This window comes from Dromiciops gliroides, chromosome 1 (assembly GCF_019393635.1).
Source record: "Dromiciops gliroides isolate mDroGli1 chromosome 1, mDroGli1.pri, whole genome shotgun sequence".
In the NCBI taxonomy this organism is placed as follows: domain Eukaryota; kingdom Metazoa; phylum Chordata; class Mammalia; order Microbiotheria; family Microbiotheriidae; genus Dromiciops; species Dromiciops gliroides.
Genome location: NC_057861.1, coordinates 676,554,811 through 676,575,664, shown reverse-complemented (window position 1 = coordinate 676,575,664; position 20,854 = coordinate 676,554,811). Strand labels below are relative to the sequence as shown.

Here is a 20,854-nt window from a genome sequence, read left to right as displayed (position 1 = left end):
GACGACGTTGGATAATAGGATCCCTAAGGGCCCTCTCAGCTCTCACATGCTATCATGATTCTAAGATTAGCCCAGGCCTCAACCCTGGAGATCTGTGATTTGGTGGATGCCAGCCCATGTCCTGCCGGTTCCCCACCAGCATTTCCATGAGGGGATGCCAGCTCCTCCTGCCACAAATCCAGTGCTGATTCTGCCTGGCTAGCTCGGCACCGGGCAGGAGTAGCGGAAGAGTGGCAGGCGAAGGAGCCAATCCTCAGCCCGAGCCTAGTCCGGCCACCAATCCCCAGGCAGGACAGGAGGAGAGGGGAGGACCCAGGTCAGCAAGCTGGGGAGGCGGGACCAGGTACTCCAGGCATTTCGGAAAATACAATGCAAACAAACGCGCTGACAGCTGCGCCTGCTCCCCGGGCCTCGCTGGAGCCTGCTCGGGCCCTGGCATCGGCGCTGCCAACCCCATCAGGCCGGGGCATGGTGCCAGGCTGTCCTCTGCAGAGCCAGCGCCTCCCGGACTGCTGAGGTCACTCGCCAGGTCGGTGCCCGTTGGCAGGAAGGCAGCAGCCCTCACCCTCACCTAACCTGCTGCCCCCTCCCTGCCCCATGCCCTAAGGAGCCCCCAGAGACAGCCAGCGATCTTCTGCACCTGGTTCTGCAGCTAAGGCAGCCGGGCAAGCAGGTGGGCAGGCAGACGGTCGGGGAGGGGATAACGGGGGACGGGCGCTCTCACATCCCCCAGTTCCTGGACCAGCCCCGCAGTCCTGGGCCGACGGAAACCAACAGCTGGAAACCTGCAAGAGAGTGACTTAAGGGGAAACCAAGTAAGTGCTGATTCCCATCCTTTTTATTCAAGCCCTTGAGACAGGAGGGGAGGCTAGGCGGGCAGGGGGCGTGCACACAGGAGAATAGGACAGAGGCTGGGAGGGCATGGGGCAGACCCAGGGGAGGGGGACAAACAGGGAGTTTGGCAGGGCCGTGGGTGGAATAGGAGGGGGGCAAGAGGAGAGGGTGGTAGGGCTGGGGGTGGCACAGGAAGGGGCAAGAGAAGAGGGTGGCAAGGCTGGGGGTGGCACAGGAGGGGGGCAAGAGAAGGGGGTTGCAGGGGGGGTCCAGGGTAGGGGGTAGGAGGGGAGGCTGGGAGGAAAGGGGGCTGGCACAAAGGAGGAGGAAGAGAAAACTGGAAAGGCAGGGAGAGGCAGGAAGGAAAGCTGGAATGGCATGGGGCGGATACTGGAGAGGGGAGGATAATATATTATTACATATTGGAACATATAATATATTATCTTATATTGGCACAGGCATGTATATAGCTTACAGAGCACTTTCACCCATGTTGTGTCTAGCTGTATCTTCACAAGGCAAGGCAGAGATTGTCATCCCCAGTTTACAAATGAAACACTTTGAGACTTAGGTGACTTGACTTGCCCCAGGTCCCACAACGAGTGGATGGCAGACCCAGGTCTCAGTGCTTTATAAACTCCTCGAAGTGGAGAATTTGTCTTCTCTAAACTATATGTCTCCCCTGACACTTCACACAGTGCTCCTCAAACCTTAGGCACTAAATGTCTGTTATATTGGATTGTACAGAATCATCAGATTTTAGAGTTGGGAGGGATCTTTGAGATCACCTGTCTAGCCCTAGCCCCACTTTAGAGACCTCACTAGAGAGGGGAACGATGGTAATGGCAGTAACTTACTGTCATCATACTGACCTCTGTGAGGTAGGTAACGCACATACTCAATCACATTTTACAGATGAAGAAAATGAGGCCCAGAGAGGTAAAGCAATTTGCCTGAGGTCACACAGCAAGTGCAGTGGCAAGAGCCCAGATCCCCTGACCCCCTAATCCTAGGAATCCATTAGGAATATTGGGATGAGTTTGGAGAGAAGATGGGAGGACAGTTAGAAGGAATAGGAAGGAGAGGGGGTGAGACAGCAAGGGGGATAGGAAAAGGGGATCAGATAGCAGGAACCAGGTGTGTGTGTGAGGGAACCAGAGAAGGAAGGGGAAAGGCTAGGGTAGTAGTGAAATAACATAGTAGAATCAACAAGCACTGGATTAGGAGTCAGAAATCTTGGGTCCATATCCCATCTCTGCCACTTACCTTGGGTAGGTGCCTGGACCATCCAGGGACTCATCTGGAAAATGAGTGGGCTGAGCAAGACAGTCTCTTCCAGATCTAAAATCCTCACATCGCTTTGAGAAGAAAGACACAGTGAGTGTCCCTATAAAAATAGGTGTAGCTTGACCACTGGTATCCCCACTTTCCCCCGCCACGACATCTCCCCAGTGAGCCCTTAGCTACAGCTGCAGTAGCTAAGCCGAATAGTGGGAGTACTGGGTCTGGAGACAAGAAGGAAGATTCATCTTACTGAGTTAAAATCTGACCTCAGGCACTTACTACTTGTGTGACCCTGGGCAAGTCACTACTTAACCCTGTTTGCCTCAGTTTCTTCATCTGGAAAACGAGCTGGAGAAGGAAATGGCAGACCACTCCAGTAACTTTTGCCAAGAAAACCCCAAATTGGGTCATGAAGAGTCGGACATAACTGAAAAGCAATAGTAGGGATATAGAGGGAAGCAAGTTAAGCAAGCTTGTCTGAAGAGCTGGTCCTTGGCTGAAGGTTGGTCCAGTTTTTTGCCTGAAGGCAGTGCAAGTGAAAAGTGGAGGAAGACCTAGAAGAGTTTGGGGGGGGGCGGGGCATGCAGTGAGTTTGGTTCATGTGATTGATGGGCTAAGGTGGTAAGATACAAGATATAGGACTGGGACAGGAGAAGAGAGACACTTTCACAAAATCATAGAATATCAAACTTGGAAGGGACCTCTGAGGGCATCTATTTCATCCTCTAGGCAGACAGAAATTGTCTCTATGATGTCCCTGACAAGTGGTCACCCAGCCTCAGTTTGAAGCCTTCCAGTAATCTGAAATCCCCTAGGGTGACCCATTCAACTTTTGGATGACCCTAATTGATGACATCTTTCTTTCTATACAAGTGAAAACAGCTTGTATGCAACAGGCTCCCATGGCCCCTAGTCCTGCCCTTCAGAGCCAAGAAGGGCCAGGGACACAGCGGGGAAAGGATGGCTCCCCCAGGCTGAGGTCTTAACCCATCATCAGTGAGCTGGCTTGGCCAGGCGTTCACTTGGGCTCCCTTATTTAGAGCCACAGGGGGATTGTGAGGAGGAGACTCAGAAGTGGGGAGTCAGGGACTGCTGGAAATATTTTCACCCATGACAGATGGCAGGCCAGAGCCACACTGCAAGCAGGACTGCGAGGGACATTGTGTTCCAAGTGACCCGAAACCATTTTTGTGCAATCAGTGTTTCTCTTGTGTCATGTACACACTCATGCAACAAACACACACACTCTCCTTCAAATTGTCATTCATTATGCCCTTATGCTCATACGTATATTATGAGAGTACATACACTGAGTGGGTGTACATACACACTCACAACTTATATGCCTGCACTCATAAGGAAGAGCAATAGATTCTGACAAACCTTTGGACACACACACACACACATACTCAAAGAGCACTCACTGCCTTTGGAGTCCGGAGTTGGGTTCAAATCCTGTTTTTGTTTCTGGTGATTTACTACCTTATCTTGTCATTTCCCTTCTCCTAAAGCTTATCAGTTTCTTCATCTGTAAAATGGAGTGATTAGACTAGATGATCTCTAGAGCCCCACTCCAGCTGGGGAGGGGAAGATAACAATAAGAAGCATCTCTTATATTGGCACAGGATGTGTGTGTGTGTGTCTATACACATACACACATATATATATATATGTATGCATATGTGTATATACATACATAGTGTTACAGAGTACTTTCACACGTATTGTGTTTAGCTGGATCTTCACAAGGCAAGGCAGATATTGTCACCTCTTTTACTGATAAAAGAGACAGACTGGGTGGAGTAAAACCGCCCATTCACATATATTCACAGGCAAACATGGTACCTTGTCACTCTCACACAAACTTTCACAAAGACAATTTTACTTTTGAATCCCCACCCCCCCAAAAAAACCACAAAACAAAACAAAGCAAAACAAAACATGAGGCACCTCCTGTGTACCAGTCAGTGTGCAGGGTGCTAGGGATACAAGTTCCAAAACAGCCTGTCCTCAAGGCGTTTACCCTCTACCAGGAATACAGCTTCTCCCCAGGCAAATAAATACAAAGTAACTTGAAGAGGAAGTAGGAATTCACATGAGAAGCTGTGGCTGAGCTAAGCCATGATGGAAGCTCAAAATTGTGGGAGGCAGCGAGAAGGAGGGTCAGCATTGCAAGTTTGAGAAATAGTCTGTCGGGCTAATAGCCCTCTCAGACGAAAGGCTACATCCAGGACATGACTGGGAGGCCAGTTTAGCTGGAACATAAGCATGGGTGAAGAGGAATAGAACATAAGTCTGGAAAGATAGGTTGGAGCCAGATTGTGGAGGCTTTTAAATGCTGGGCTAACAGGTCTCTCCAACCCATCTTCCAAGTCATAGTCAAGTCCCTCCCTCTCTCTCTGAGCCTCAGTTATCTCACCTGTAAAGTGGGCATAGTCCTATTTGCATTTGTCTACTTCACAAAGCTGATAAGTGTTTTGTAAAATGTAAAGGACAGGGGCAGCTAGGTGGCGCAGTGGATAAAGCACTGGCCCTGGATTCAGGAGGACCTGAGTTCAAATCAGGCCTAAGATACTTGACACTTACTAGCTGTATGACCCTGGGCAAGTCACTTAACCCTCATTGTCCTGCAAAAAATAAAAATATAAAAGGTAAAGGACATGAGAATGAAGATTCAAACCAAAGTGCCTTGAGACTAAAAATAGAGCTATTGTTACTGTTATTATTCCTGTCTGCCCAGACTAGACCTGATCATGTCAGTGTTGGGTGTGTGGGTTCAGGGCAGAGTTTGCCAGGCTGTCTTCACATGATGCTTACAGGACAGAATGAGGAGCTAAGGAAGGTTGACATGAAGGGAATCAGATCTCAGCCTCCCCAAACCATTGGTTAGAAAGGTTTGTCAGGGACAATACCCCAGAAGGGTGCCTCCAAGTCACATTATTTCTGAGCTAGAGGTGGTGCCTCAAAAATCATCCAGTCTAACCCATGCCCATCTCTTCTAAAACATACCCCTTAAGGAATCAGACAACCACTATTTGGAGACCTCCAATAAAGGAGAAGCCACCACCTCTGGGGGCAGCCCAGCCTATGGCTCTAAAGTAAGGAAGTCTTTCCACCTTCACTCAATTCTGATTTGGATCTCTCTCTAGAGCCAAGGAGAATAAGTGTAATACTCTTTAAATACCTGAAGACAGCAATCAAGTCCCCTGTAAGTCTCCTCTTCTCCATATTTGGGGGTTATCTTACTGACTTTAAATAATGGAGTTGGTGGGTTTTGTCCCTTAGTCAGCATAAGTATTCATTTAGATACTCCCACTTTCCTCCTTTTGCAGACCTTTCTTTTTTAAAAAATAAAAGTATTTTATTATTTTCCAGTTACATGTAAAGATAGTTTTCAGCATTTGTTTATATAAGATTTCCAATTTCAAACCTTTCTCCCTCCCTCCCCTCCCTCACCCCCTACCCTAGACAGCAGGCAATCCGATATAGGTTATATATATTGCAAACCTTTCTTGACACACTCATTTGATAAGATTTCATCCAATCTCTTTTCTGACAAACCTCTAAATCCAAGATCTTCCTTCCTTATGGTATATACCAAAGTTTCCTAACCTTTTAGAGCGTAAGGACTCCAGCTTTAGGGTAAGAGAAACAGTGGCACTTTATCAGAGTTGTATTCAATTCAACAAGCCTTTATTATACTCTTACAATGTACAAGGCAGTATAGTAGGTGCTAGAGGCACAAAGACAAAAATGGAAGTTATCGCTAACCTCAAGGGATCACTGAAACCAATAGTACTTCCAGTCTCACTCCCCTTTGAGCCATTTCCTTTCTTCTGCAGCCATTTTAGACTATAAATTGCTGCAAAGACATCCCTGTGTAGGGGAAAAGTCACTGGGACTACAGTGCAAGAGGTGATAGTGTTGGAAAGAGCCTGGGGGACCTGAGTTCTAGTTCTGACTGCATCACTAGCTTGTATAACCTTGGGCAGTGACTTCTCTTAATCACTTTCCATTCTCTTAATCACTTCCATTTCCCTAAATATAAAGTGAGGGGGCTGGACTAGTTGAGTGCTCAAGCCCAATCCAGCTGTGACTCTAATTCTGGTACTATGTGGCTGATCCTGGATTTATCCTGAGCCAGACTGTGAGGTTTCTTGTATATCATTTCTCTGTGAGAAAGAAAGAAACAAAGAAATGAAGAAGGAAGATGGTTTGTCCAAAGGCCTATACTATACCCTAATGGGAGTGGGATGGTTAGCCTCCACTGAAGGTAGTGGAATGCCCACCCTCCCCCTTTCTTCCCCCCATTAGCTGTCAAACATGGAGAATATGAAGAATTGTATTTTTAAATATTTTTTTTTGTTATTGCCATCTTTTGGTTTCACATTGCCTAGATTCCCCCCCCCCTGTCCATCCTCCCCTTTTCCATCCCAAAGATCCATCCCTTATAACAAAGAATTTTTTAATGAAAAGACTTTAAATTTAAGAATTATTTCAAATCTTAATTATTTAAAAGAATGAAAATGAAGAGGAAAAAAATCAGCAATACTGATCAATGCATAAAAAAAACCTGATGTATGCAATGTTCTACATCTGTAGACCCCCATCTCTGCAAAAGAAGGAGGAGATTCTTGTATCTCTTCTTTGTAACCAAGGTTGTTCTTTATACTTTTGCAATATTCAGTTTCAATTGTTTTGTGATTTTTGAGTTAAGGCATTTAAACTTTCATTTCACCTGCAACCAGCTACATAGCAAAATCCACAGAGTCTTGTCTGTTGGGCTAGTGGCAGAGAACTAGGCAGCTGAGTTTAGGCAACTGGTTTAGGGTTTGTTTTTTTGTTTTTTGCTTAATGTGATTTCTAAAAGCACATTTTATAATATTTTGATTAACGCCTTCAATTTTTAATATTCTTCCCCCTTTCCTTATGCATTGAGCCATTCCTTGTAACAAAGCCTAAAAAAAAAAAGAAAGAAAAGAGGCCTTTGTTACAAGAATTGAATGGTTCTCTGTAGGGAGAGATATACTCAGAAATGAATATGATATAAAAACAAAAGGCATCCATTAAAAAAGAAAGCCCACATACTTATTATTCTCCATTAAGTCAATCCCTCTCAAGCAAAGAAAAAATAAAAGCAATTCAGAAAAACTAGTCCACATAGCCTTTATAATAGTCTTGGAGGAAGAAACAGTGAGGAGAGGGAAATAGTTTCTCCCCAAATTCTTCTATTGTCCTTCAGTTGTTTCAATCATGGTTAACTCTTTGTGATTGCATTTGGGGTTTTCTTGGCAAAGATACAAGAGCGGTTTATCATTTACTTCTCCAGCTCATTTTACATATGAGGAAACTGAGGCAAACAAGGTGAAGTCTCTTGCCTGGGGCCACAAAGCTAGGAAATGTCTGAGGCTGGATTTGAACTCAGAAAGATGAGTCTTTCGGGCACTCTATCCAGCGTCACCTAGCTGCTCCCAAATTCTTTAGTGTTATATAATTTCATTGGTGGGGACAATCCCTTCACTGATGCATATTGCAGCTCTATTCATACCTTAAGAGATAGTTTCATGAGTTGCCAGTAGTCAAAAACCTTCCTCACTTGGTAGCCAGTCTTCTGGTGACAGATTTAGTGATACTTAGCTAGACTGGTCCTAAGAAAAAAAGTGAGCAGTCTGTTTCTAGACCAACTTCAACCACATTCAAATCATTAAACATCAATTAAGCCCCAACTGTGTGCAAAGCTCCTGTGCTGGGTTCTGGGACTAAAAAGATACAGCTCAGTCCTTGAAGAGCTTTCATTCTAAAGAAGGGTGGAGGGGTGGAGAAGTGGGAGAACAAGTAAACATAACTACTATACAAAAGAAAAATAAAGACAAGAGATATGTCTTTATTAGAATGTGAGCTCCTGCAGAGAAAGGATAGTCTGTCTTGCTTTGCTATCTGTATCCCTGGGGCTTAGCTTAGTGTTTGGTACTACGTAAGTATTTTTTTCCCATTTATTCAATCCATGCAATGTACTCTGAGAAATTTGAGTAGGAAGCAATTATTTTCATCTGGGAAAGTCTGAGGATGGCTCCCTAGAGCAGGTGGCCCTTTATCTTAGCTTCAAAAAGAAGGGATGGGGGCAGTTAGGTGGCGCAGTGGATAGAGCACCAGCCCTGGATTCAGGAGGACCTGAGTTCAAATCCGACCTCAGACATTTAACACTTACTAGCTGTGTGACCCTGGGCAAGTCACTTAACCCCAATTGCCTAACAACCCGCCCCCCCCAAAGGGGGGGATGAGGTTAAGCAAGAAAGTCTAGTCCCCAAGAGCTTGAGGAAAATAAGAATATGGGAGTGGAAAGAATAAGAAGAGGAAACAGAGAATAGCCCGGTTTGGCTGGATTATAGGCTACATGAAGGACCATCCTGTGCAAGAGAGCTGGAGTAGTAGAGCAGAGGCTTTTCAGAGGCTGGAAAGGTCAATTGGAGCAGGGTCTTGAATGCAAGAATCATTTGCACCTTGGTTCCATTTGCCATAGCTTGTGTTTCTCTGACACCCCCTCTGAGAGCTTTGAGAGGTCCCTTCCCTGCCCTGGCTCTTGTAGAGGATTTTCTCCCAAAACATTGAGAATAAAAACAAAAGACAAACTAAGCTTTCACATCCTCAGCTGTCCAAAACATGGCCTTTTCATCGCAAATTCAGTTAAATCTAGTTAATGTTATTAAATGAACAGAGTGAGCTCAGATCCTGTAAAGAATGTTCTAAAAATAAGGGTTTCATAGATTTTTTTCACTTGTCTTCAAATTTCAGCTTTCTTCCACCCCACCCCCACCCCTATTTGTGTTTTTCCACAACTTCAGCGTTTCTGGACATTTGGTATCTCTGGGCTCAGAAGCCAAGGTTCTTTCTTCATTGGGAGACATTGTGGCAGCCCGTGTATATATATGATGCTTCAGGCAGACCCTCCCAGGAAAGCCCTGGGGAAACCCCAATCTGCTTAAAACCTTTGGAAGACTGTCCTGCTGGGGACAGTTGTTGGAGGATTGGACCTGACGTGGACAGAGCCTTGGGATGACTTATAGCCCAGCTTCCCCTCGGGACTTGTACCAAAGCAGCTCCACCACCCCGGAGCCTGACCTGGGGACCACCACAGATGGGGCTGCTTCAGAGAGTGCCACCCTCGGTCCCGAAACTACCAGCTTTAATGGCACCAAAATTCCAGATGTGGCCAGCGGCGGGGCTAACATGGGCACCATGCTACTATCCTTTGGAATCCTCACTGTGATTGGCTTGGCTATGGCTATGGTAAGAGATCAAGGGATGAAAAGAAAAAAAAAAAAGGACAACATGTGTCTACCTAATTTGAAGGAAATTCACAATTGGAGACAGGGGAGGGAGGTGATCAGTGTGTTTTCATATCTGTCACACCAGTAGTAAGTGGAAGACCCAGGATTTGAATCTGGATTCTCTGGCTCCAAAGGGGTGCTTTTGCCAGAGGTAAAGTCACAACCCTGTCATCTTCCAAATCACAGAATCTCAGACTTTACCAATCAAATTATGGGATCATAGAATTTTGAAGATGGAAGGACCCTTTGTGATCATATAGCCTCATTTTTCTCATTTCACAGGAGAGGCAACAGAGGCTTTAAGAGGGTAAGGGACTAGGGGCAGCTAGGTGGCACAGTGGATAAAGCACTGGCCCTGGATTCAGGAGGACCTGAGTTCAAATCCAGTCTCAGATACTTGACACTTACTAGCCGTGTGACTCTGGGCGAGTCATTTAACCCTCATTGCCCCACCAAAAAAAAAAAAAAAAGAGGGTAAGGGACTGGCTCAGGGTCACCCATCCATTAGTGGCAGAGCGAGGATTTCTTATCCCTTTAGTTAAGGTTCCATTTGGTACGCCATGATGACATTTTCCTTGGGCAACACCTGATGGGCATCAAGCACCAAGATTGGTTGGGCTCGTGTCCTCTCTGTGACCCTGAAGTAGGCTGGGAGGTACTGTGATGATGCTCATCGTTTCTTTTTGCAGCTCAGTTGGCACTTATGGTAATTCCTTAAAATTGCAAGGACCTTGTTGGCTCATGATTCAACACTGGGGCAGAATGACAAGTATACATTCAGTTTTTTAAATTAATGCCAAAAAAAATGCACCTAGTTTCCGGGAGGCAGCATATGAATTGGGAGCCAGGAAATCTGTGTTCTGATCCCACTAACTTATTGACTGACCTTAGGCAAATCACTTGATCCCTCTGGGACACAGTTTCCTTACCTGTAAAATGGGTGGTTTGGACCAGCTTCTCTCTAAGGTTTCTTCAAGCTCTGACACACTGTGTTTCCTATACGACTGAGTGAGGTTCTCAGATTTGTAAGGAAAAGTTGTTGGAGATTACAAGAGTTTGGGGTCTCCCCACCAAGTTCTCTTGGCCCTAACCCATAGGGTAGATAGAATTCAAGTACTTTGCCCAGACTGGGTCCAAGAGAGAGAGAGAGAGAAAGAGGTGTATAAGGTAAGCTGGAATCAAGGATGGAGAAAATAGCTAGTGCTGGCAGAGAAAGGTTAATGCCTTTTCCAACCCACAGAGCAGCCCAGGCTGGTAGGGTCATCTGCTGGGGATAGTTCGGGGCTCCTAGGAATATGTTCCTAAATTGTTCTCAATTAAGGGGGAATCTCAGTCCACTGATCTTGGGTAAGACACTTCCTCTCTCTCTATTTTTTTCCCCTCTTCGAAATTGGGGATGAATTAGTTGGTCTTGATTTCTTGAATCGCCCCTAGCTTTGAAAGGTTTCCCCCTCCCCCCATTCAAAACTTAACCAATAGACTTTCAGTTCAATCCAAGACATTTTCAAAGTGCCTAATGTGTGCAAAGCCCTGTGTCAGACACTAGGGGAGATGACAACTTTTCAACAAGTCATAATCTCTGCCCTCCTAGAGTTCCCAGTCTAGTAGGGTGATAAGACACAGATACACAAAATTATGCAATATTACGTGACAAATGCACGAAATGTCCTAGGTTTGAAGGCCGGTTGCCAGGCGAGTGAGCCAAGTGCCTGGCCTTGGCTGCTTCCTTCTCCAGGCAGCTAGGTGACTCATCAGATAGAGCCCTGGGCCTGGAGTCAAGAAGACCTGAATTCATATCTGGCCTCTGACACATACTACCCTTACTAGCTAGCTGAATGACCCTGGGCAAATAATTTCATCTCTGCATGCCTCAGTTTCCTCAGCTGTAAATGGGGATAATGATAGCACCCACTCCTAGGGTTGTGGTGATGATCAAATGCAATAATATTCGGGAAGGGTTTAGCACAGTGTAGGTGCTTAATAAATACTAATTTCCATGGAAAGGGCCCTCAGGAACCCTGGCACATGCCCACTGCGCTCTTGAAAGTGGGAGATTCTCTTGCTTTGTGATCCTCCCACTCTAGCCCTCATCCCCTTCCCACTCACCCATCTTTCAGGCCACCTTCTTGCCAGTCCCACCCCTCCCCCCAAGTGAAAGGGGTCTTCCCTCCTCCAAGATCTCTTCTCATTCTCCCTAGTTACCTCCTTTTGAGGTTAGGGTGTGGGGCAGCTTAGAATGCTCCCATTTAGAGCACCTTTTTAAATTGAATTGAAGGAATTTCAGTTGCCTTGGGGGTGTTTGTGTCTCGGAGGGGAGGTGCCTTGAACTCCTACTTGTCAGTTTTGTTCTCAGTCCACAAATTTAGCAACAAACTTTCCCCTTCCTTCCGCCCCCAAGAGGCAAAGTCAGCATTTACAAAACCCAGATTTTGTCCCAGAGAAATCCCCTTTCCTTCTATTATTCCCACAACAGTAAGAGCTTGCTTGTCCACTACAGAGGGAGACAGAGAAAGGACTCCTCATTCTGAGTGAAGGTCAGGGAGGCCCTGCTCTGAGTGTGGCATCCAGCCTTTATCCTCACAGTGCCCCTGGTCTGAAGGGGTCACTCAACCTCTAACCACAGAGAGCCCCTGGTTTGAGGGGGGACACGCTTCTCATGTCTTCGGGGAGCCCCTAGTTTGAGGAGAACACTGCCCCTGTCCTCAGATGCCCCCTGATCTGAAGTGGGGAGATAACCTCTGCCTTCAGGGAACTCATGAAATAAGGGAGACATCAGGGAGTCCCTAGCTTGAAAAGGGCACAGAGCCCACACACTTAGGGAGGCCCTGGTCTCAGAGACAGCGCTGTGCCCTGATGGTCTGACAGAAAAATTACCTTTGCTCTCAGACACCCTGAGTCTGGAGGAAGGGAGGGGCAAATTAGAGGATACAAGTCTCATTCAAAGGAGGAGACCTTGTCCAAGTTGTTTCCTCCCTTGAGGGGAACCTTTACAAATTCTAGGGGATACCCCACAGTTCTCTGTATCCTCCCCCAACTTCTAGTCTCCCTATCCCACCCCATTAATGTTTGGGGCAGGTGTAAGGTAGACAAAGGCAGGCAAGTGGAAATTAGTGTGCTGCCCATGGGCAAAGCTGGTGCCCCCTTCCTTAGCTTTGCTAAGAAAGAACCTTGGGGTTGATCACCTATGATCCATTAACTAAGGTGGGGGGTAAGAGCACTGTGTTAACCGGGAATGGAAATCCTATTAATTTAATTCCACAAACATTTATGAAGGTCCCATTGGATACATATGGGGAAAAAAAATATAGATCCTTGTCCTCAAGGAGCTTAAAATCTTTTGTTGTTCAGTTGCATCTGACTCTCAATGACCCCTTTTTGGGGTTGTCTTGGCAAAGATACAGGAGTGGTTTGCCATTTTCTTCTCCAGCTTATTTTACAGATGAGGAGCTGAGGCAAACATAATTAAGTGACTTGTCCAGGTCACACAGCTAGGAAGTATCTGAGGCCAGATTTGAACTCAGGAAGATGAGTCTTTCTGACTCTAGACCTGGCACTCTATCCACTGCACCACCTAGTTGCCCCCATAAAAAAATCAACTAGGGTAAATAATAACTTCCATTGTCATACCACTTTAATGATTGCAAAGAACTTTCCCCTACAACTTTGTGAGGTCAGTAGTGAGAGTATTATTATCCTCATTTAACAGAAGTGCAAACTGAAGCTCCTGTTTACACATGACCACACAGCCAGTACAACCTGATTCAGTTTTCCTGGTTGTATATGTTGATTCTTCTTTCCTGTCATTCTATGTTACCGGCCCTCCCCTAGATACCTGTATTACCAAATGCTTGACTCATGCCTCACCTCTTCCCTCCTCTTCCTTAGGGAGGGTTTACCCACCCTACAATAATTTTGTCTCTCCTTCTCCCCTAGGTTCTGTACATCAGGAAAAGGAAGAGGTAATCCCCTCCTTTTTTCTCCTGCAGGCTTTCTGTACCAGGAACAGAGCAAAGAGGGGAGACCATTGGAAACAACCAAGAACAGGGAAGGGAGAAATGCAGGACAGACAGACAGACAGAGGTGTTGGGCTGGGGATCAGATCCCTGCTCCTAAGACAGGAAACCAATGGTTATAGAGCTTAGAGGAACATTTCTTCCCAGCTGCCCAGTGAATCCTTTGGAGGAGAATACTAACCCTCATTTTTCTGCTATCCCCTGGGCACCTTTATGGTCCGTACTTATGATTTAATTGGTGTAGGAAACTCCCTTCTATCAATGAAGACTGGTACCTTCTTTTCAGTTTACATTCATATATTTATAGCTTTAGAGAATGACCTGATGTACAGAGAGATTGAGTAACTTGCTCAGTATCACGAAACCTCCTGATCCAGAGGTTGTCCCTCTATCTACTAGGTCACATTGCCTCTCTTAGCCCTAAAAGTGTCGTGTGTTTTTTTGAAATGCTTTACTCACAATAGTGCAGTTATTATTATTCCTATTTTGAAGATAGGAAACTGAGGCACAAGGAGATTGGCCCATTGTCTAACCTTTAGCTGGGAGATTAAAAAAAAAAAAAAGAAAACTGGTAATATCCCCTGCCCTTGGGAAGTCTGTTGGAGATAATATGTAAAAGTCAGGAACTGAACTCAGGTCTTTTGACTAAAGAATGGTACTCATTCCACTCACTCACTGTATCTTGATGAATCTCAGCAGCTTTTTTCTTTCCTTTTCTTTCTTTTTTTTTTTTTTTTTGCAAGACAGTGAGGGTTAAGTGACTTGCCCAGGGTCACACAGCTAGTAAGTGTCAAGTGTCTGAGGCTGGATTTGAACTCAGGTCCTCCTGAATCCAGGCCTGGTACTTTATCCATTACACCACCTAGCTGCCCCTCCTCAGCAGCTTTTTAAACCATAGAGTTAGACTGTGTCTGAGGGGTGGGGAGGGGAAGGTGGCTAAAATTAAAATGGTGGTTCTGACTTTGACATCTGTGACCAATGTGAATGTCATCTGGATGGTGCAGTAGAGAAAGCTCTAGACCTGGAATCAGTAAGACCTGAATTCAAATCCAGCCTTCAACACTTATTGACTATGTAACCCTGGGCAAATGACCTAACCTGTCTCTTAGTTTCCACATCTGTAAAATGGAGATAATAATAGCACCACTATCACTATCACCACCCCAGTGCTGTTGTGGGGCTCAAATGAGATATATTTGTAAAGCACTTTTCAAACCTTGAAGTCCTCTACAAATGCTAGCTAAGGTTATTTTTCCCTTTGTGTTTATGGAAATCTAGTGAGCTGTGAGGCTCCTACCCTAGGCTGCTTCCCTTCCCCCCCCCCACCCCGCGCGCCTCCCATATCCACAGTCCCATGCATTCATCCTTTACCAGGCCCCTATTCGAATTGCTACCTTTTGCTGGGTCTCTTGGCCTCAAGTCAGAAAGGCTCTGCTTTGGAAATCAATAACTTCACCTTTGCTGCCTCACAGTCTCAACTAAATTATTCTCTGAAAGTAAGTTTTTGAAAAGTCGGTTGGTTGCCTTTGTTCCTGTTCACATCAATATAAGTCAAGCACTAAAGGGAGCTAGCTAAATCTTGCTATTTACTTCTGGGGGTGGGGGGTGGGGAATGAAAACTCAGAATTGCCCCAAGGTCACCAGGCCAGTTGGTTAGTGGCAGTGCTGAAAGAGAAACCAGACTAGGATTCAGGACATTTGGGTCCTAACTTTGACTTTGCCACCAGTTACTGTGTGACCTTGGGCAATTCACTTCTTACTGGGCTTCAGTCTCCCTTTTTGAAAAAAAAAAAAATAACGAGGGATGACCTTTAAGGTTCCTTCCTGGAGAGAGATGTGTGCCAGCGTAGGTAGAACAGCCTGGGATGACACCCTCACACTCCGCACCCCCACAAGTGGGAGTCAGGAGACCTGGCTTCTGGTCTGTGGTCCCTTCCAGCTCCAACCTACTTTTTTCTATGTTCTGTGGATATCTTTTCTTTCTGCCTCTGATATTCTAAGTTCTGTCCCAGCACTGGCATTATCTGTCCTGTGTGCTAAGATCTCTTCTTCTGGTGCTATGTTCCAAAGCCCTTGCTAATTCTAACAGTCTCATAGTCTATGAATTCCAGAAGCAAACATAAATCTTTGTGATTAATATCTGCTTCTTTGGTTCATGTCCACTCCCTTCCATTCATGTGTAAGGCACAGTTGATGGCCCACAGGACTCAATAAATATGGAGTACCTAGAGGCTGGAGGACCTGGGTCTGAGTACCCATGGGAAGGCCTTAAGGGCTAAGCATATCATAGGCCCTGCCCTCAAGGTCCTTGCCAACACCATAAGTAACTTGCTAAAAAATGGGGGGGGGGAAGCTAGGTGGCACAGTGGATAAAGCACCAGCCCTGGATTCAGGAAGACCTGAATTCAAATCCAGCCTCAGACATTTGACACTTACTAGCTGTGTGACCCTGGGCAAGTCACTTAACCCTCATTGCCCTGAAAAAAAAATGGGTAAGGGGGAAATGAAGGTGTTAGTTTATGGCTACACAAGTTCATAGGTTCTAGAGCTAGAAGGAACTTTAGAGGCTGTCTATTGGAACCCAAAACTGAGGCCTAGAGAGCTGAAGCCCAAGGTCACTCAGCTAATAAGCAGAGGCGTGATTCTAACTTAGATTTTTAGCTCCTAATTCAGTGCTGTTAGTACCCAACAAAGGTGGGGGAAGGGGAGAACCGAAAAAAGGAAGGCCCTACCTGTCTCTGGCCACCAACAGCCTCCCCCGTGCTACCCATGAGCTGAGCTATTTCTTAGGCTACTTAATAAAGTGGTCAGGAGCCACCGTGTATAGAGTGAGGCCGTTACTAGCACCAGATAGGGGGGCAGGGAAGAAGGGAACCTCACTTTCCACCCTACCCTCTGCTTTCAGGCTGGAGAAGCTTCGTCATCAACTTATGCCCATGTACAACTTTGACCCTACGGAGGAGCAAGATGAGCTGGAACAGGAGTTGCTGGAACATGGGAGAGATGCAGCCTCTGCACAGGCCTCTCAGAACAAGGTACAGAATTCTCTCTCTCTCTCTCTCTCTCTCTCTCTCTCTCTCTCTCTCTCTCTCTCTCTCTCTCTCTCTCTCTCTCTCTCCTGCCCCCATCACCCCATTCTCTCTGAAGTTCAGCTAAGCTTCAGGCCCTGCCATGATCCCTAGGCTCATGGTCTAGTAGTTTAGGAGATAAGATAGCAACACTGACAAATATAATACACATCCGTGTATCAGAAAGCTGCCTGGTGCTATGTATAGGTTGAAAGGAAACTCATTACTGAGAGGAGATCTGAGGATAGCTTCCCAGAAGAGGATGCATTGGATTTGGGCATTAAAGAGTAGAAACTTGGAAGAGTGGTCAGGAAGGCATGAATTCAAATCCCGCCTCAGCTACCTACCAGCTGCGTGACTCTGGTCAAGTCACTTAACATTTCTCACCTTCAGTTTGCTCATCTGTAAGATGGGGAGAACAATGACCCCTAACTCAAAAGATAGTTGTTCAAATGAAAGCCATTGAGATAATATTGCAAAATGCTTTGTAAGACTTAAAGCACTATATAAATGTTAGCTACCATTCTCATTATTGCCATTATTTTTAAAAAGGGTGGGTAGAGGGCAGCTAGATGGTGTAGTGGATAGAGCACTGGCCTTGGATTCAGGAGGACCTGAGTTCAAATCTGTCCTCAGACACTTGACACTTACTAGCTGTGTGATCCTAGGCAAGTCACTTAACTCCAATAGCCTCACCAAAAATAAAAATAAATAAAAATAAAGGGTGGGTAGGAATTCAGGCAAAAAAAGGAAAGAGAATGTTACAGACATAAAGGACAGCATACTCCAAAGTACAGAGTATAGAAAGCACAGGCCAGGTTCGAGGGCAGTGAATAATCATGTTTATCTGGAGTCGAGAACATGGATGAGGGTCATAGGAGATGGGTTGGAAAGGCAGTGTGCTATTCATTCATTGTGCAATTATGCACACCCACTGTGTGCCCATCTCTGGATTAAAGGTTATGGGAAGATAGAAGAAGAACTCAGTCTAGAGAAAAGGGCAAGACAAACACAATTGGGAGTCAAGAGAGCCGGACTCCAGTCTTGGTTCATATGTGTGCACATATGTTGTGTGTATATGTATAGTCTTGTGTGTATGTGTATATATGTATGTGTGTCTATGTAGATGCATCTATATAATTATAAATATAAATCTACAGATATAATATATTATATAGATATGAATATAAATTATATAGATGATATATTGGTAAATTATGTATAGATAGAAAATATTTTACACACATACACACACACTATCTTTTCTTCTTTTCCCAGAGAACTACCCTGCTATACAAAGAATAATAAAAGAGGGGAGGAAATTGGTCAACAAAAACAAGGCAGCACATTCACTGAGTCCTACATTAGACATAGTGTTCTGTATCCATATTCCCTCACCCCTCACAAGAAAGTGAAGGCATGCTTTTTCCTGTCTCTTTGTTAGGGCTAAGCTCGGTCATTAGAATTTCACAACACTGAGTCTCATTTGTTGTTGTTGTTCCTTCCATCCACATTGTTCTCATCAGGTATATTGCCTGGTTCCATTTACTTCACTTTGTATCAGTTTGTAGAAGCCTTCCCATGCTTCTCTGCATTCATCATATTCAGTATTTCTTGGGTACAGTAACATTTTATTACATTCGTGTGCCACATTGTTTAGCCCATCTCCCATCAACGAGTGTGTGCTTTTTTTTGCTGGCCCTTATGAACTTGTCGTGTAGCCTTGGGAAAGTCTCTTTCCTTCTGTAGTTCTCCAGTTTCCCCTTCTGTGACATGTTGGGTTTGGTTGGTCTCTACAATTCTTTCCTTCATTCTCTGATGTCCTTCAATTTGCTGCTTCCTCACAGATCCTGTTGACGAACCAGGGCCCGATGCAGAGACCGAGCCGGCTGGTTTTTACTGATGTGGCCAATGCCATCAACGCTTGACTGGCATTATTCCCAGACTGGTGATGCAGCTCGGGGCAAGTGGGACAATGCCCCTCACTGGCCAGCATTAACTCTAGTCAGCTGATGGGATCCCGGAGCTGGCTCTGCTGGGAAGGTCTCCCGGTCATTTCTATTTCTAGCCCACACAGTGCTGCCTGACGTGAAATTTAGAAAGCCCTGGATGGACATAAAGTTGGCATCACAACCCAGCATGGGGAAAGACAGTGTCCCCATGACATAGGACAAAAATGGGGCCTGAGGTGTCTGGCTCCTCTCTGAAGGAGGCATTAATTGACTCCACAATTCACTGGTTCTCTGGACCTCCCCCTCCCTCCTTCACTCCTCTCTTCCCACCCTTCCTTCCTAGGCTTCAAGCAAATCAGACCAGGCTGATACCTGGCTTAAACTGATGGTCAAAGGAGTTGGAATCTACGAGCACAACATGCTAAAACTCGGGTCAAGTTCAGTGGTCAGCTTGTGTGTGTGTGTGTGTGTGTGTGTGTGTGTGTGTGTGTGTGTGTGAGATAGAGAGATGGGGGTGGGGTGGGGTTGGGGAAAGCTAATGCCATCATACCTACAAAATTTTTCTGTCCCCACTCTCACCTTGTCCCCAAATAGTGCATTTTCTAATCAATAAACAAATAAAGGAGAAGGGGTAAAGGGGGAGGGGAGGGGGTAAAAACAGGAAGGAGAAAGAAAGGGAGACAGAGGGATGGAGGAGAGACAAAATGAGGAATAGTTAGAAGGGAAAAGGAGACAGGGAAGGAAAGGAAGGAGAGAGATGGAAACAGACAGAAATGGGAGAGAGAAAAAGATTTAAGTAGGGAAAGCAAGGGAAGGAGAGTCTGGGCAGGCTCTCATTACAGTCCTGTCCCCTGTCTAGTATGTTTGCTACAGTTCTATTTCTTATGGAAGAGATCACTGGTGAGTGAGGGTGAGTGGGTTTGGAATCGGGGGAGAGAGAAACCAGTGACTCATAGGAAGGTATCCTCTCCTCACCCCTCACTAAGGCCTATTTTCAAGAAGGAAGTAGGGCTCCTCCAGCCACCTCCCCTGTGGAATACAGAACTGTATTTTTGGAGGGGAAGACACTTGGAACCCCTATTTGTACTCCTGAGGAGTCTGAGAGAGGCTGAGAGATGTATGGAGCAATCAAAGGCATTTGGGACCATCTACCTCCCAAACCTACGGTCCAACAGATGGCAGGTGAACACTGCTGAATTAGCACCTGGACTAGGTTTTGCTTGGAGGAGGGAGGATTTCTGACCACCCCAGCTAATCTAGCTGCACCATCAATAAATGTCTGGTGTGTGCACATGTGTGTGCATGTGTGTATGCATGCTTACATGCAGGAGCATATATGCCTGAGTGGTTTCGTGTGCAAATGTATGAACGCGAGTATACATCTGCCTTTTGCTGCTTTTTTTAATCCCCCAAGTAGATACTTGGTTCATCTAAAGTAACTCTCCCCGGTGATTCTGCTGATGCTCCCAGCTTCCTGTCTGATGGGGTTGGGTGAGGGCAAGCAGGTAGTTGCTTCCTGCCACCTGAATGGGTACAGAAACTGGGCTAGGAGGCACCTGGAGGAGGTGGGGGTGGGTGGGAAGCAGAGGGCAGTTCAGGTCTAATCTCCAGAGGGCAGTGAAGACATTGCGATGAACCTTTCCCTTTCCCCTCTTCATGGAGCAAGAACACTCTTCAAAAGGCAAACATGACTTGCATCATGTTCTCTGCCCACCTGTCAGTAAATACTGCCTGGGGGCAGCTAGGTGGTGCAGTAGATAAAGCACCGGGCCTGGATTCAGGAGGACCTGAGTTCAAATCCGACCTCAGACACTTGACACTTACTAGCTGTGTGACCCTGGGCAAGTCACTTAATCCTCATTGCCCCACAAAAAAAATACTGCCCTACCTGTAGCTGCAGACCCTTAAAATGGGGAGCTTCATCCCTGAACAGGATTGGGGTGGGGTGATGCTGACAGCTTGGAGGAAGGAGGCAAAGGGAGGCCTTTGGGGGGGAAAAGCCCACAAGGCATCATGCCTGTTTGTTGGACTGACCGCATTATAGCCAGGCCTTCCACCTAGGGCGTAGATACCCAACTGAATTCAAGGAACACATTTTAGAAAATATTTATTAAACATCTGCTGCCCTAAAGGGCTTTGTGCTAGGCCTTGGAAGCCATTCACAGTTTATCCAACACTGGGTCTTTGCCCTTCACAATGTTCAGGGTCTAGGATGGGGAAAAGACATAAACACGGATAACTACAATGCACACTATTTTTTTTAAAAACCCACTATTTTGGGGGAGGCTAAGTGGCACAGTGGATAAAGCACTGGTCCTGGATTCAGGAGGACCTGAGTTCAAATCCGACCTCAGACACTTGACACTTATTAGCTG

At 45.8% G+C, this 20,854-nt stretch overlaps 1 protein-coding gene across 5 annotated transcripts; it reads left to right on the top strand.

The window, feature by feature from the left end:
* Positions 1-335: 335 nt before the first annotated feature.
* C1H3orf18 (chromosome 1 C3orf18 homolog) lies at positions 336-20,738 on the top strand. Of its 5 annotated transcripts, none has more exons than XM_043979834.1 (6): positions 336-815; positions 5,268-5,326; positions 8,961-9,405; positions 13,380-13,405; positions 16,365-16,494; positions 18,375-20,738. In XM_043979834.1, exons 3-6 carry the CDS (start codon positions 9,172-9,174, stop codon positions 18,453-18,455), a joined length of 471 nt encoding a protein of 156 aa, XP_043835769.1. In that variant the 5' UTR covers positions 336-815; positions 5,268-5,326; positions 8,961-9,171; the 3' UTR covers positions 18,456-20,738. The 5 variants fall into 5 exon arrangements, with proteins under 5 accessions (XP_043835769.1, XP_043835765.1, XP_043835767.1 ...); XM_043979830.1 differs by lacking the exon at positions 5,268-5,326 and adding an exon at positions 2,110-2,211; XM_043979832.1 differs by lacking the exon at positions 5,268-5,326 and adding an exon at positions 2,110-2,211 and having other exon boundaries at positions 8,911-9,405.
* The last annotated feature ends 116 nt before the right edge of the window (positions 20,739-20,854 follow it).

Coding starts and splice junctions, on each gene's coding strand:
- C1H3orf18 (XM_043979833.1), top strand. CDS start 9,172: ATGACTTATAGCCCAGCTTCCCCTCGGGACTTGTACCAAAGCAGCTCC. Junction 9,406..13,379: donor TTGGCTTGGCTATGGCTATG/GTAAGAGATCAA, acceptor CTTCTCCCCTAG/GTTCTGTACATCAGGAAAAG. Junction 16,495..18,374: donor CACAGGCCTCTCAGAACAAG/GTACAGAATTCT, acceptor GCTTCCTCACAG/ATCCTGTTGACGAACCAGGG.